The following is a 16,342-nucleotide window of genomic DNA, read 5'->3' as shown; positions in this document are numbered from 1 at the left end:
TATCCTAAAGGCCAAATCATTTGAAATAATGACGACTGTACTGTACTTTTTCAAAGACCCACATCATGGTAGTGAACCCACAGCAGTATGGAACACGTTTTGTAAAACATTCCTTTCAGTATTTACTAAGGACCTAACCTACGTAGTAATTACACAATCGAAATAAAAGAATATCTTTGGCTTCAACATCCTGTGTTAAAGAACTTGCCGATACAGTAAGCTGGGACATTCAACAAAAAGAAAATAAACTTGGGGGCCCTTTTCCATAGCAGGCTGGTATCCGCCCCCCCTCACCCCCCTCCCCTGCCCCCGGATGACTCCTGTATGTAGGTGGAGCAGACAGTAGGGGTCTCTAGAGGTCTACAACCTCCTCGTTGTGTAAGCGGGAGGGAGCTGAGAGCAGGGGGGGGTCATGTGACTCAGACTAGAGGACGCTCTGACCTCTACGCTCAGCGGAGGGTTCACACCCCCACCACCTGCTGCACGGCCTCCTGGGAAGTAGCGTAACCGGTGACGCTCTAGGACCGGTGACGCTCTAGGACCGGACTCGCGTGAAGGGGGTGAGTTTGTAGAAGACGTGACGGGCTTCCCCACTATATATGGAGTGCATGACAGCCACGCAGCCACAGTGGGTGAAAACACACAGCCTGACCAGTGACAAGGTTTATAATTAGCCCGGACCAGCCAGCAACGGGGGGCCCCATGGTCACTGATCCTGGCAGGAAAGTGTCTCCACAGCCAGAGAGGGGGGGGGGGGGGGGGCCGGGGGACGTCACACATCCATATACTAACACTGGAAGTACACATTCAGCCACACAGTAAACAAACCAGGGGAAATCACAGAGAAGTGGTACTTGACGTGGGAGTCAGGTGTGGTGGAGCTGGCATGTGGGTAGCAGTGTTGTCCATACAGTACAGTACATATAGTCACAACAATGGTGCTGATGGGGGTGTTTAGTGTGAAGGGACCAGGTTGTTGTCACGTGTCCCTCCTAACAGGTCTTTGGAGGTTGACCTAAGGAAATCTTTTCGAGACTTTCTGAACAACGCTAGTGAAAGAAGACTTTTCAACTTTACACAACGTTGTGTCCCAGGAGAGAACAGCAACGATGCATTTTTAAACAAAAGCAAAGAAGGGAAAAATCTATATAAATAATATCTGCCAATTCTCACGAATACCTTTTTTTGTGTGTAAATTCTGTCATGTTGAAGATATTTTACAAAAATATCTATTTTTTTCTACAACAAATGAGGTGGATATAGTAAATATGGCATAGACATGCCAATCAAAGCTGCACTATAAACATGCATTTTACATACAGTAGGTAATCAAAAGTCCTAATTCAAACACTAGTTTCAACTAAACCGCTTTCAGAAATCAAGTGGTGTTCACTAAAAGCTTCCAAATGTGTTGGTGTGGATAGGCGACTTTTTAAGGCAAGGACATAATCGGAAGTCAATACGGCTTAGGATAGATCTACGTGGTAAAATTGTTGCCCTGACAACCCGGTTTCTGCAAGCAAAATGAAGGTGAACCAAGGAAAAGTCTGTTGATGTCGTCTGTCCGTTGTCAGAATATCAGAAACATCAACTCGTCTCTGGTGCCACTGTCCCTTAGTAACCGTGCGTGCCACCACCTTGTCACTGAGACGTTTCGTTTTTTTTAAAACCTCATTGTGCATAGGTAACAGCCTCTCTGTCTGCGATGGTGATATGGTGAGCGGAGCAATTCCTCTGCTACCAAAGTTGAAGGTTCTCCATGTTGATGAAGCCTGGGTTTTTACGGAGCTCCCAGTACGTGTTGTTGGAAACCCATCTCTCTCTCTGGTTGGCATCAACCACTTTCCTAGGACACAGGAGACAGGATATCAAGATACGATGCTAAATACTATACGGTGCCATGATATTCCTAAAGACAAAAAAAAACCTTCCATAGTTGAAAGGGATATGGTTAACTCTGTCTGGCTAACAGTCTGCGTCTGGGTGCTGCGCTCACTTGAAGAAGCGTGGCTGGTGTTTGATTTCGCCCTCCTCCAGATACTTCCTCCTGGTCCTCTGAAGATCTTCGATGCGCTGCTTTTCAGACGCCGCCAGCTCCACGTTCCCCTCCTCCAAGTGCCTGACGGGACGAGAGGATCGAGGAAAGAGGATGAAGCCGTCAGATCAGATCATGAGATGAATCCGCTCCCTGTACAGTGGTCTTCAACCCTGGTCCTCAGGGCCCACTACCCTGTACATTCCAGATGTTTCCCTGCTCCAAAACACCTGAATCAAATGAACGGGTCGTTATCAATCTCTGCAGAGGCCTGACAACGACCGTTCATCTGAATCAGGTGTGTTGAAGCAGGGAAACACCTAGAACGTACAGTACAGTGGAGCCCCGAGGACCAGGGTGGAAGACCTCTGTCCTCGGGTGGGAGGTGACACTTCCAGCTCCTTCCTGCAGGGGGAGCCAGCAGCCAAACCATACGCCCACGTTGTCAGGCTATTGCACCACCCCCCCACCCCCCCAAGCTCTCTATTGGTTGTCGGAGGGGGGGTGGGGGCCGTACCTTTGATCAGGTCTGAAGCGGGCGTCCGTCAGAGGCAGGACGTCTTTCATCTCGGGGCAAAGCTCGTTGAGCTCGATGGCGAACCTGGTGAAGCCGTAGTACAGCTCGTAGTCTGTGGGCATGGACCCTGGAACACCACACAGTCTGGGGTGAGGCAGTGACAGGCACACATCGCTGTCCACAAAGATCGTGTTGACTGGTGCACTTCATTTGTTTGGTGTGTGTATGTGCATTTTTCATACTTTACTGGGACAGATTGTAAGTGAATGGATGAAAACGGTCAATGAATATAAGTGAAGTGTGACAGGAAAGGCAGGGAGAAAGAAAGAGAGAGAGAGACAGAGAGAGAGAGACAGAGAGAGAGAGACAGAGAGAGAGACAGAGAGAGAGAGAGAGAGAGAGAGAGAGAGAGAGAGAGAGAGAGAGAGAGAGAGAGAGAGAGAGAGAGAGAGAGAGAGAGAGAGAGAGAGAGAGAGAGGAGGCCACCGCGGTAAGGGCTCTGCCTACGTGGTACTTTACTGTGGTGTCCTGAATGGTGCACTTTAACAGTGGCGCACTCCATCAAAAATATCTCTGCTCAAATACAGAATCACTAACAGCACAACGTGGTCCAGGAATGTGGTCCAGACTAGACCCAGCTCCTCACTAACAGACCCAGCTCCTCACTAACAGGCCCAGCTCCTCACTAACAGGACCAGCTCTTCACTAACAGGCCCAGCTCCTCACTAACAGACCCAGCTCCTCACTAACAGGCCCAGCTCCTCACTAACAGGACCAGCTCCTCACTAACAGACCCAGCTCCTCACTAACAGGCCCAGCTCCTCACTAACAGACCCAGCTCCTCACTAACAGGACCAGCTCTTCACTAACAGGCCCAGCTCCTCACTAACAGGCCCAGCTCCTCACTAACAGGCCCAGCTCCTCACTAACAGACCCAGCTCCTCACTAACAGGCCCAGCTCCTCACTAACAGACCCAGCTCCTCACTAACAGGCCCAGCTCCTCACTAACAGGCCCAGCTCCTCACTAACAGACCCAGCTCCTCACTAACAGGACCAGCTCCTCACTAACAGACCCAGCTCCTCACTAACAGACCCAGCTCCTCACTAACAGGCCCAGCTCCTCACTAACAGACCCAGCTCCTCACTAACAGGACCAGCTCCTCACTAACAGGCCCAGCTCCTCACTAACAGACCCAGCTCCTCACTAACAGACCCAGCTCCTCACTAACAGGACCAGCTCCTCACTAACAGACCCAGCTCCTCACTAACAGGACCAGCTCCTCACTAACAGACCCAGCTCCTCACTAACAGGCCCAGCTCCTCACTAACAGACCCAGCTCCTCACTAACAGGCCCAGCTCCTCACTAACAGGCCCAGCTCCTCACTAACAGACCCAGCTCCTCACTAACAGACCCAGCTCCTCACTAACAGGCCCAGCTCCTCACTAACAGGCCCAGCTCCTCACTAACAGACCCAGCTCCTCACTAACAGACCCAGCTCCTCACTAACAGGCCCAGCTCCTCACTAACAGACCAAGCTCCTCACTAACAGACCCAGCTCCTCACTAACAGGCCCAGCTCCTCACTAACAGACCCAGCTCCTCACTAACAGGCCCAGCTCCTCACTAACAGACCCAGCTCCTCACTAACAGGACCAGCTCCTCACTAACAGACCCAGCTCCTCACTAACAGACCCAGCTCCTCACTAACAGGACCAGCTCCTCACTAACAGACCCAGCTCCTCACTAACAGGCCCAGCTCCTCACTAACAGACCCAGCTCCTCACTAACAGGCCCAGCTCCTCACTAACAGACCCAGCTCCTCACTAACAGGACCAGCTCCTCACTAACAGACCCAGCTCCTCACTAACAGGCCCAGCTCCTCACTAACAGGCCCAGCTCCTCACTAACAGACCCAGCTCCTCACTAACAGGCCCAGCTCCTCACTAACAGGACCAGCTCCTCACTAACAGACCCAGCTCCTCACTAACAGGCCCAGCTCCTCACTAACAGGACCAGCTCCTCACTAACAGACCCAGCTCCTCACTAACAGGCCCAGCTCCTCACTAACAGGCCGTCAGGTAGAGACACCTGGTGTGGCTCGGGCGGCCTGCTCACCTGGCCTCCACACACATTTGGCCGAGGGCGGGACTCCGCAGTAGAGCCCCTCGTGCCATTTGCCAAACAGTCGATGGACCACCTTCCCTTCCTGGTCCATCACAAAGCCCTGGACCTCGTTCACGTTGGAGCTCCAGTAATTTCCCTGAAAGGATCAAGTAAAAAAAAAAAAACAGGTTGGTTTAGGTGCAGTTCAATGGGTGTACACGAAGCCCTTTTTGACATTGCTTGTAAGAAGGGCTAAACAGTAAAAATGTCACTTGATTTGAAAAACACTTTGGATATGACCCCTCACATCAGCCGTTTTGAGTTTTTTTTGTCACACAAATGTCATTTAGACTCGGTTGTTCGTTCACGGTGCTGATGTCCGACCTTGACGAAGGTGAGCTTGCAGATGCAGGCGCTGGCCCGGATGTTTCTGATGGTGATCTCCCCGTAGTGTTCGATCCACCGCCTGCCGCTCAAGATGTTGTGAACGCAGGTGGTGACCTTGTTCCACTCGTAGTGGTCGCCGAAACTGGAGGAGACGAGAAGCAGCGGTTAAAACAGCAGTCGGGATTGGCTGTCGCGATGGCGGCCGACGACGGGCGTCAGCATCGGCTTGGACGCGCTCACCGCGCCTCGTGATCACGCGGAGCGTCAAAGTCGTAAACGGGATTGTGGGTAACGCGCGCTCACCTTTCCCACGTCCGAGCAGGAAGAGATCATAATCTGTGTGCTTACTCAGCAGGGCCCCTGCACCCCCAGCTCCTCCCTATCTCCATCTGCCCAGCTCGCTCCTTAAAGAGGACAGATATGGAGCACGCCGCCCCCCCCCCCCCCACACCCACACACACTCCTCCACCCCCTCCTCCACCCCTGGTCCTGTCAAGGACGTCTCCACAGGATGGGGGCTCCTCCCAGCAGACCAGGGCCCAGCAGAAAGGAGGGGGGCTGAATGTCGTATATAGGCTAGGCTGCGGTAGTTGAGATAGTCAAACACCTCATATTTACATTGATATATACTGTATTTCTTCGATTAAACGCTGCAGCGTTTATAACACAATGTTAATTTTTGGTGCGCCGTTTATTCGAGGGCGGCGTTTAATTAGTAAGAGATTAGTAAAGAGATTTAGTGAATTGTAGCTGCAGTGCGAGCCATAGACAAACAAAGAATAGACAAGGAGGTCAAACACAAAGCCTAGTGTAAAATTGAAGCCGCGCGTTTAGTCGGGAGTACAAGTGCGAACCATTCACAACGCTTTTACAAAGACCCCACTTACAATGCTTCATTGCTGGCATTGTGACAAATTAATTACGCAGCCAATTAGACTGTCGTGTCATTTGTATTTCAAACTGTATTGATTAAAACGCAGGTTTCAATTACTAGAAGAAATACAGTATAGAGAGAGATAGAGAGAGAGGGGGAGAGAGACTCTGTTAGAGAGTGAGAAGTTAGAGAGAAAGAGACAGACGGGAAGGGAGAGAGAAAGAGAGTGAAAGAAGAGAGAGAGACAGAAAGAGAGCAGGAGAGTAAGAGAGACAGAGAGAGAGATCTACAGTGGTCCTGATAAACCCAGTGGAGCTGCTTGGCCAGGGCAGCGAGACCTCGGCACCTCACCTGGGCAGCATGACGTTCACCGTCCCGATTGGCAGGATCTCCATCGACTTCCCCCAGAACTTGTTCTTCCACCTGACATCTGCCAAGAAAATCGACGACAGGAGATGGTAAAACCCCTAAATGAACTATCTGTACAGTTGTCAAGAACGATCGATTCACGCCGGCCCTCTTCGCTGGAACAATCCCAAGTCAAATACTCAATTTATTCATTTATTCATAAACATTTACATAACAAATGATTGATGGTTGCAGGCCAGCTGAGGTAATTGTCTGCTGTCCCCACTGTATTAAGGTGAAGAGCTGCCTACCTTGCCAGAAGGTGAAGTTCTTGGACTCACAGTGACAAGCTGAGATGGGTGGATGGTGGCTAACCTGAAAGATCAGATGACAGGAGTCTGGGTCACCTGAGACAGCCATGTGCACAGTGTACCAGTCCAGCTCTGTAGCTGTCGTATAGGGTGACCACAGTTTAGCTACTCCTTTTAGTAAGGCTACACCTTGGGGCTTCATTAATGAACATGCTGTAGAGGTAAAACAGTGCAGATCAGTTTGTGAGGCCATTACTTATGCAAACACGCACGTGCACGCGCACGCGCACACACAAACCGAGTGAGGTCCTACCTGTTCTGAGAACAAACACAGGCCCTTGTCTTCCCTGATACATTCGTACGTCTCTCCCAGTAAAGGGTTGAATGGCTTGCTTCCCGCGCGGTAGTATGTGGACGAATACCCAGACACTGCGAACGCAGCGACGATGACCTGCAGCAGAGGACAACACTGTCAACCAATCAGAGGAGAGGACGACACTGTCAACCAATCAGAGGAGAGGACGACACTGTCAACCGACCGGAGGAGAGGCGTTCAAAACACACCGAGCCACTCCGAACCTCCAACAAGCACCTTGAGAGTGAACCCAGCCGAATCCTATTTATTCCGCGTCACCGTGAAGACAAACGCCATTAGACACAGGTTTACAACCCTCTGGCTACAGAAAAGTCATCAGCCATCATAATAGGCTTTTTAACGAGTATGCCTTATATATTAGTATGCAAATGGCGTTGCACTGAGAAATAAGGCTCATGAGAGATGGTATAGATAGAGAAGACTGACGTGCAAGCCTTCTAGCTCCCAGCCTGGTCTCTGAAGATGTCACAACGTTTGATAGGAGACCGTTGGCTTGATATTGTCAGTGACATTTAACACATAAGGAAAAACCTACCGAAAAACGATCTTATCCAGACTGTGGAAAGTCTTAACAGCGCAAGGGCAGAGTGACCTGAGAGTTTGTGCTCAGGGTCTGAACTCTACTCTACTCGCGTCAGCTATCCTAGCTTCCCCCGGTGCAGTAAACCACTTCCTGTTGTGGAGGGGGGAGGGAGGAGGAGTGCTGATTGGCCGGGGGGCGTACCATGCGTTCGAAGGGGTCGTCGGTCTCTGCGGCCTTGTCCAGCAGCTCGCTGTACTCCAGCTCCTCGCACATGTGCTGCAGGGTGTTGAGCGGTTCGTTCAGCTCCACGGGCATGGACACCTTGGACAGGTCCTTGCCGATGTTGTTCCTCAGGATGTTCCACAGGTTGATGTTGCTGGTGTCCGGGGAGGGGGCGGGCAGGCAGGTGCGGCGCCCGTTGCGGAAGGCACTGCTCGCAAAGTCTCCGTTGGCCACTGGGGGGAGGGTGAGAGAGCGTCACTGAGTCGGTCAGCCTAGCAGACACACAGCAGAGCGTCACTGAGTCAGTCTAGCAGACACACAGCAGAGCGTCACTGAGTCGGTCAGCCTAGCAGACACACAGCAGAGCGTCACTGAGTCGGTCAGTCTAGCAGACACACAGCAGAGCGTCACTGAGTCAGTCTAGCAGACACACTGCAGAGCGTCACTGAGTCAGTCAGTCTAGCAGACACACAGCAGAGCGTCACTGAGTCAGTCTAGCAGACACACAGCAGAGCGTCACTGAGTCAGTCTAGCAGACACACAGCAGAGCGTCACTGAGTCGGTCAGTCTAGCAGACACACAGCAGAGCCCCATCAAGCCCATGTAACTCGGGATCAAAGCGTTTGCTACATGAGTAGCAATGTGGAATGTAAAAGGCTGTCTGCTCTGCTCTTGGTGTTTTCTCATGACAAACCTGGGGCCTCATTGATAACCGTCGCGTACGCACAAAACGAGGCCTGAAAGAGCCGTGCGCCTCTGCCCAGGCAAAAGTTAGGATCTATCAAAACAAACTGGACAGGAGAATGTGCATCTGTGTGGAAAATCTGACTACAAACATTTTGGAGACAGGAAATTGGCGAGGCAAAGGGTGAGGCGTTGGTGAACTGAAGCCAGATTGTAGGAAGTGGTAATGTGAGAGTAATCACTGAGCGTGTAATGATGCCTCTCAGACAATTAACTTCACTTCATATCACACGTTACTTGTAGTATAGATCCATTTCATCATAAACATTTAAACAAGGAGGGTTTTTGGGTTGCATATAGGCTAACACAAATCTCGTTCCGGTCAATATTTCATCAGCGCTGATTGCTCTTCCCCCGGAGAGCAGAGGAGCGGGCAGAGAACTGTGTGTCACTGACATTAGGGGGCAGTTGTGGTCTGTGTGCCACTGACATTAGGGGGCAGTTTTGGTCTGTGTGCCACTGACATTAGGGGGCAGTTGTGGTCTGTGTGCTACTGACATTAGGGGGCAGTTGTGGTCTGTGTGCTACTGACATTAGGGGGAAGTTGTAGTCTGTGTGCTACTGACATTAGGGGGAAGTTGTGGTCTGTGTGCTACTGACATTAGGGGGCAGTTGTGGTCTGTGTGCTACTGACATTAGGGGGCAGTTGTGGTCTGTGTGCCACTGACATTAGGGGGAAGTTGTGGTCTGTGTGCTACTGACATTAGGGGGCAGTTGTGGTCTGTGTGCTACTGACATTAGGGGGCAGTTGTGGTCTGTGTGCTACTGACATTAGGGGGCAGTTGTGGTCTGTGTGCTACTGACATTAGGGGGCAGTTGTGGTCTGTGTGCTACTGACATTAGGGGGCAGTTGTGGTCTGTGTGCTACTGACATTAGGGGGCACTTGTGGTCTGTGTGCTACTGACATTAGGGGGCAGTTGTGGTCTGTGTGCTACTGACATTAGGGGGCAGTTGTGGAGCGCAGTGAAGGTGCTGAAGTTCTAGGATGTGGCAGGTTTCAGGTCTGGCTTGCCTTCCCCCGATATTAATATTAATATACTGAGTCCTTTTCAGCTCAATCCTGTTAACTAGGCTACACTGAATAAGTTATTATCATCAGTAGTAGAAAGCCAAGATAACATCAAATAGCATAAAAGAATTCACATAACAGTGTCAATCGTTTTCGCTAACATCTTCTAATACTGTGCATATATATCACCAAGAACGATTTTAGTTTTCATATTGTCTTTGGGTGTGAACTCGCCACAGGGAACATGGATGTGCCTAATTTTCTGTGTCAGAATTTCCTTTTCATGTTTTTTGTTGCCACGATTCACCGTGATGAACCATTTATCAGCGGGCACAAGTCTAACCAGAAACCTCCACGAGGCGCTTGGCCTCGAACATTTACGTTTGAATGTGGAGCGTGGAGAGGGCAGGTCGTGAAGCTATACCACATGCACACATTTCCAGGTCGGACTGCGACTTACAAGAGAACATTGCCTTCAGATGTGTGTGGGATTTATACATTTTCTGCTTTTGTGCGCTTGTACACTTTTAGTATGGACCCTACACATGGTTTTCTAACTGAGGGCCCTGGTGTTGTGGCTGCTGTAGTACCAGTGCTGCCTGCAGGGGGCAGGAGACATAGTCTTCACTTTCACTGAGAGCTTTTAGTCCTGAGTGAAACTCCTGGCACAGAGGAGCCTTGCAAGGTCAAGCCTGCCCCACAGACCGACATGGCGCGTGTGTATGGCTGTGTGTGTGTATGTGTGTTTGGACGTTTGTTTATATGGTCCTGTGTGTGCATATATGGTTGTGTGTGTGAGTGTATGCGACACCTGTATTGCATTAGCTCCCTGCTCGTGGGCAGGGGATTGGCTGCGGGGGGGGCAGAGAGGGGCGGGGCCTACTTTGTCTGGAGACGTTGTCGGTGACGCTGGCGTTGTCCTCGGAAATGTTGTCGCTCACGTCGCTGACGTATGACTCGTCGTCTGAGGCCTGGGACAGCAGGGACAGAGGGGCAGCGAGTCAGCGCACAACTTCACACACACACACACACACACACACACACACACACACACACACACAGGAGCTGTGGTCAATAACAGAATGCTGCGGTCACTGATACACAGGGACGGGACACACACGCACACACTGCAGTTTGCCAGTGGCTAGCAAACTGCAGTCTGGCTATCTCTCCCTCTGCGGTAATCACAAGATGAGACACTGCAGCATTTCCATGCACTTTTATACAGAAGCATACAACCAAGCCAGTGGCCGTGCCAGAGAAGGCCCTATGATGGTGGCCGGGGGCAACAGAGCCTGTAACCACGCCCGCGGAGAAGAGCTCATCCCTGGCAACCCGGAGGAGTGATGAAGGACTTGCCCCCCACGCGAGGGAGGACGGCCGGGCCCCTGACAGAGGGATCAGGAGCCGGTGGAGTGATGAAGGACTTGCCCCCCACGCGAGGGAGGACGGCCGGGCCCCTGACAGAGGGATCAGGAGCCGGTGGAGTGATGAAGGACTTGCCCCCCACGCGAGGGAGGACGGCCGGGCCCCTGACAGAGGGATCAGGAGCCGGTGGAGTGGAGAGGCCCTCGGGGGGCCGCATGTCTTTGTTTCAGCTTCCTTATCTCCCAGGTTCACACTCCAGCTCCAGCTCAGCGAAGCCATCAGCGGTGCCTCATCCGAGCTCCCCTGACAAGTTCGACCTCCACCATCCCTTCTCAGAAGGCTCCCCCAAGGTCCTACAGCCCGCCCTCCCCCCCCCCCCCCGCTTTCACGGCCCCTCACCTCGTTCTCCGAAGAGCTGGCGGACAGGAGCACTTCCTGGGCGTCGAAGAACTCCGACACGGACTCGGACATGGACAGTCTGCTCTCGTTGGACGCCTGTTGGGTTAACGGGATGCCAATCTGCTCGCTGGCCTGCAGAACAAACCACACACACAAACACACAAAAACAAAACCAATAAAACGAGAACATTAGCATATCGGTCGAGGTTGATTTGGAGAGAGATTCAGATAGAGCTTGAAGCTGAGCCGGTAAATAAAGATCAATCTCTCCGAACCCACTAATGCCATTGTTCTTTCTCTCCCCTGTCCTGACTGAGCGCTTATCCTTCTCGGATTTTTCCATTACCCCTGATGTCCGGGTCTGGTCGTTTAAGCTAACCGTCCAAGACATACTGGAAACACAATCATTCTCTACGGATGGTGAATCGATGATGGGAATCGATCGACGCAGTTCCTGACCAGCGTTTTTCTGGTGCGCTACGGGTACGTCTGGCCTAGTTACGAGGCCACGCCCCCCACAGGCGAGCCGGGAGCTTTCAAAGGACCGTCACGGGGGCTTTCTGTCGCCACTGTCGCCGTGACAAACCCAGCCAGCGTCTCTGACACGGACCCAGCCAGTACCGGGGTGATAGTCCTAGAGTCGGTCGGGAGGAGGAGGACATAGAAGGGGCCTAGTTCCGGCGGAGGAAGAGGAAAGGGGTACCTCGTCGTGTGTGGAGATGATCTTCACGCTGCCCACCTGGTCAGACAGCACTGACTCGGAGTGGATGCGGCCGAGGCGGGTTCGGAGCTCCGCGTTTTGGGAGAGGGCCTGGAATCAGGAGCAGTGACAACCAGCAAGGTCATTAGTCTGCCGAGGAGATGGTGAAGGATGGGAGGCTCGATCGTTTACACCCCCCGAACCCCCCCCCTACACGACAGATGAACCCTCCCTCCCCCCCCCCCCCCCCCTACACGACAGATGAACCCTCCCTGCCCCCCCCCCCTACACGACAGATGAACCCTCCCTCCCCCCCCCCCCCCCCTACACGACAGATGAACCCTCCCTCCCCCCCCCCTACACGACAGATGAACGCCCAGGCTACAAGAGCAGAAGGGAGACGGCAAAAATCGGCCCATACTGATACGCTCGCCTCAAGCAGGGCTGCAGGGCGGGGACACACACACTCAAACCCCCAATCTTGACCTACACTTTGAAGCAAACTTCCAATTAAGAACTGCGAGGATAATTCCGCTGACACATTTCACAAAACGAATGTCAACTTTTCGGCACACTCCAATTAAATCATTGGGACGGAGAGATTGCCCCGAGGTGAGGAGATAATGGACTTCCCACGGTTAATATTCTCTCCAATTATGTTGCGGGAAAGATAACAGAACCCTGTTTCGTTGTTTCTGATGGTGATGAAAGTGACGGGAATCAGCAGAGACCTCCGACGGCTCATTAGCTCCCCCGACACCGTGATAGAGGCAGTCATACTGATACTGACACTTCCTGGGAGAGGTGCAGCCTGGGTAATGTAGGAGAAGCGGTACCTGGGACAGAGACTTTCTGAGGGTGCTGATTTGGGATGCGGGAGCCGACTGCTCCTGGTCAGACAGGACTCGCTTGATCTTCTCCTTCTCTATAGCCACCGTGTTGAAGGCCGACTTCAGCAGAGAGTGGACTGCAGAGAGAACGGGAGAAGCCTTAGGCCAAACCTCGCGAACGATCGTTACATATGTAACTAGATAACACAAACAAAATGTACCGTATGTTTATATTCTGTACATACAGTACTTTGCAAAAGTCTGAGGCACCCAACATGTTTTACATAAATATTGTCTTAAATCTATCTTTTTAGTCTTCCGTATTTGTGCAGCAGTATAAAAGGGAAATGTTGAGAACATTTTTGTGGAGTCTTTTCATTTCATTACTTCTTAAAGCCTTTGTGCCTTACTTTTTTAATCATTTTAATTTGTGCCTGAGACTTTGGCACAGCACTACTGCATGTACACATAAGATGGCCTTAATCTCCACAAGCACGTGTTATTTTCAAGAGTAACTAACGGCAACCGTATAAACAAACGGTGACACGGGCTCGACCTGCGGCCGAGCGTGTTTCCTACCCTTCTGGGCGATGGTGCAGAAGTCCTCCTGGAGCTTGATGTAGTCGCTGGCGCCCTCCACGCTGTCCGGCAGGCGCGGGGCCGGAGGCTGGAAGTCCGCCAGCTCGGCACACAGGTTGGGGTTGGAGGAGTGGAGGCGGAGCGGGGACATGCTGGCGGACAGCGGGACCTGGGGGGAGCAGGGAGAGGGGGGAGAGAGAGACACCGGTTGTGAAGAGAGGCCGGCTGAACGCAGCGCCGGTCGCGGCGATGCTGTCGATCGACGAACCCTGATTCGATTGGCTCAGGCGCGCCGTAGGCGAGGACACACGCACCCGGGGACGTGTCCGCGATCGTACACGCTCGTTTAAATTGGTTACATGACCAGGTGTGCGGATTTAGAACGGACTGTTATTCAATCATGCAAAGTCATGTAGCTATATCTACACGACTTCATCCATTTGGAACATGAAAGCGAAGACATTCCTCTCTCCCTCTCTCTTCCTCTCTCTCTCTCTCTCTCTCTGTTCCTTGACTGAAGATGACTCATTTATTTATTGCCAGTGCTTTTCCCGGAGGCCGAGCGGTGAGGATTGAGGAAGGTTCTAAGCTCCAGAGTCTTAACACAACAGCCCCCAGTGCTAGACAGGGATAGCTGTGACGGAAAAGGCATTTCCACTGTGCTCTGGGGGTTGTCTGTCTCTGGGACAGTTTAAAATAGCAGCGCCGGGTGATTTCACAGCATGACCAACCTTTTCCCGAAGCTTTCGATTGTCGAACGTTTGAACGCAGAGCGGGGGGGAAATATTTGGTGGGAGAAAATGGTGCGAATGTTGCGATGCTACTTTGCAGGCCAACGAAACCTGACAAAGCACACAGTGTCTACATCTACACCACAGTGAGAAGAAACTCCTGCTAAACGTTAGCAGCTAGAGTGTGTCCCAGTAAGGGTTTAGGGACGGGCTCTCCGGCCCTGTTTCTGGAGAGCTCGTCCTGTAGGTTTTTGCACCCAAACCCCAGTCGTAACTAACAAGATTCCACTCATCAACCAGCTAATAAGAGAATAAGGTGGGCTGGGTTAGGTTAAGAAGGTAGCTGTATAGGAACAGGGTAGAAGGCCCCTATTTTAAGGGTCTAAAGGTATAAGTGGCGTCGGAATGATTTCGTTCTGAAGTCACAAAGCAGACAATGTGTGTTGAGGTGTGTGACGGGGGGAGATGATGTACCTGAAGTTGCAATTTAGCATCTTTGCCGACACTCTTAGTTCTCCATCTTCTGCTCAAGCGCTTGTCTTTCTTTGATAAGTCTAAACAATTGGTCTACATGACACACATGGATGAGAACACCAATGAGAGATGGTTAATTAGATCAACGTAAAGTTGCACCATCACCAAGCAACAGAGACAGGCAGCACACACACATTTAGAGCGATGGAATGAAAAAGGATCGGATTCTCATCTGCACAACAGCCCAACATAATTACGTGTTAAAGAAAATGATATTTGAAGCTCAAATGAAAATGGTAGTTGGGCTTTTTTAGTTTTAGGGTAAGTGGTGGTGCAGTCTAAAGGCACTTTGACGTTAGATATAGACCAACAGAAGCTCCTGAAACGAGAGCAAGGATGACTGATGGCTGTGTGTGTGTGTGTGTGTGTGTGTGAAGGCAGGGTCTGGGTTTAGATAGATCGGGCCTCACAGAGCCTGACCATGAGGCAGAGACACCCCCCCTCCATCATCGCCAAGGCAACAGAGGCCAGAGGGAAGCCCCTCCCCCATCCATCACCATGACGTAGTGTGAAACGAGCTGCTCTGAGACGCTGTTTGTGTGTGTGTGTACTGGTGTGTGTGCGTGTGTGTGTGTGCTGGTGTGTGTGCGTGTGTGGGTGTTACCTGCATGTCAGTGAAGTTGGGGGCAGACTGAGTTCTCTGCAGGATCTCCAGACTCTGCAGTAACCTGCTCAGCTCAATCAGGTTGGACTGGCATCGAGACAGCTCTGCAGAAACACACACACACACACACACACACAGATACAGCATGAGGTAGGGATCTTTATGTTACAAAAATTGTAATTGTCTCCACCGGCAAAGGCTTGTTACAATAAGAGAAGCAGTCAGTCAGTGTTGTGTGCATATGGTCAGTGTTGTGTGCATATGGTCAGTGTTGTGTGCATATGGTCAGTGTTGTGTGCATATGGTCAGTGTTGTGTGCATATGGTCAGTGTTGTGTGCATATGGTCAGTGTTGTGTATGGTCAGTGAGTGTTGTGTACATATGGTCAGTGTTGTGTATGGTCAGTGAGTGTTGTGTACATATGGTCAGTGTTGTGTATGGTCAGTGAGTGTTGTGTACATATGGTCAGTGTTGTGTACATATGGTCAGTGTTGTGTGCATATGGTCAGTGTTGTGTATGGTCAGTGAGTGTTGTGTAAATATGGTCAGTGTTGTGTACATATGGTCAGTGTTGTGTACATATGGTCAGTGTTGTGTACGGTCAGTGAGTGTTGTGTGCATATGGTCAGTGTTGTGTGCATATGGTCAGTGTTGTGTATGGTCAGTGAGTGTTGTGTACATATGGTCAGTGTTGTGTACATATGGTCAGTGTTGTGTGCGGTCAGTGTTGTGTGCGGTCAGAGAGTGTTGTGTACATATGGTCAGTGTTGTGTGCGGTCAGTGTTGTGTGCGGTCAGAGAGTGTTGTGTACATATGGTCAGTGTTGTGTGCGGTCAGTGTTGTGTGCGGTCAGAGAGTGTTGTGTACATATGGTCAGTGTTGTGTGCGGTCAGTGAGTGTTGTGTACATATGGTCAGTGTTGTGTACATATGGTCAGTGTTGTGTGCGGTCAGTGTTGTGTGCGGTCAGAGAGTGTTGTGTACATATGGTCAGTGTTGTGTGCGGTCAGTGTTGTGTGCGGTCAGAGAGTGTTGTGTACATATGGTCAGTGTTGTGTGCGGTCAGTGTTGTGTGCGGTCAGAGAGTGTTGTGTACATATGGTCAGTGTTGTGTGCGGTCAGTGTTGTGTGCGGTCAGAGAGTGTT

The 16,342-nt window shown here is 51.3% G+C and overlaps 1 protein-coding gene across 1 annotated transcript in view; it reads right to left on the bottom strand.

Moving 5' to 3' along the window:
- Window positions 1–325: 325 nt before the first annotated feature.
- osbpl6 (oxysterol binding protein-like 6) overlaps window positions 326–16,342 on the bottom strand; it is a 17,274-nt gene continuing 1,257 nt past the window's right edge. Inside the window, 16 exon segments of the mRNA XM_067253164.1 lie at window positions 326–1,846; window positions 1,997–2,119; window positions 2,553–2,679; window positions 4,670–4,814; window positions 5,042–5,186; window positions 6,270–6,348; window positions 6,578–6,641; window positions 6,891–7,028; window positions 7,678–7,931; window positions 10,336–10,423; window positions 11,220–11,351; window positions 11,923–12,030; window positions 12,756–12,886; window positions 13,329–13,497; window positions 14,534–14,626; window positions 15,198–15,301. Coding sequence (XP_067109265.1) covers window positions 1,738–1,846; window positions 1,997–2,119; window positions 2,553–2,679; window positions 4,670–4,814; window positions 5,042–5,186; window positions 6,270–6,348; window positions 6,578–6,641; window positions 6,891–7,028; window positions 7,678–7,931; window positions 10,336–10,423; window positions 11,220–11,351; window positions 11,923–12,030; window positions 12,756–12,886; window positions 13,329–13,497; window positions 14,534–14,626; window positions 15,198–15,301 — 2,009 coding nt within the window. The 3' untranslated portion in view covers window positions 326–1,737.

Source organism: Osmerus mordax, chromosome 2 (genome assembly GCF_038355195.1).
Source record: "Osmerus mordax isolate fOsmMor3 chromosome 2, fOsmMor3.pri, whole genome shotgun sequence".
NCBI classification, from domain to species: Eukaryota; Metazoa; Chordata; class Actinopteri; order Osmeriformes; family Osmeridae; genus Osmerus; species Osmerus mordax.
This window is presented reverse-complemented; position numbering and strand designations above follow the sequence as displayed.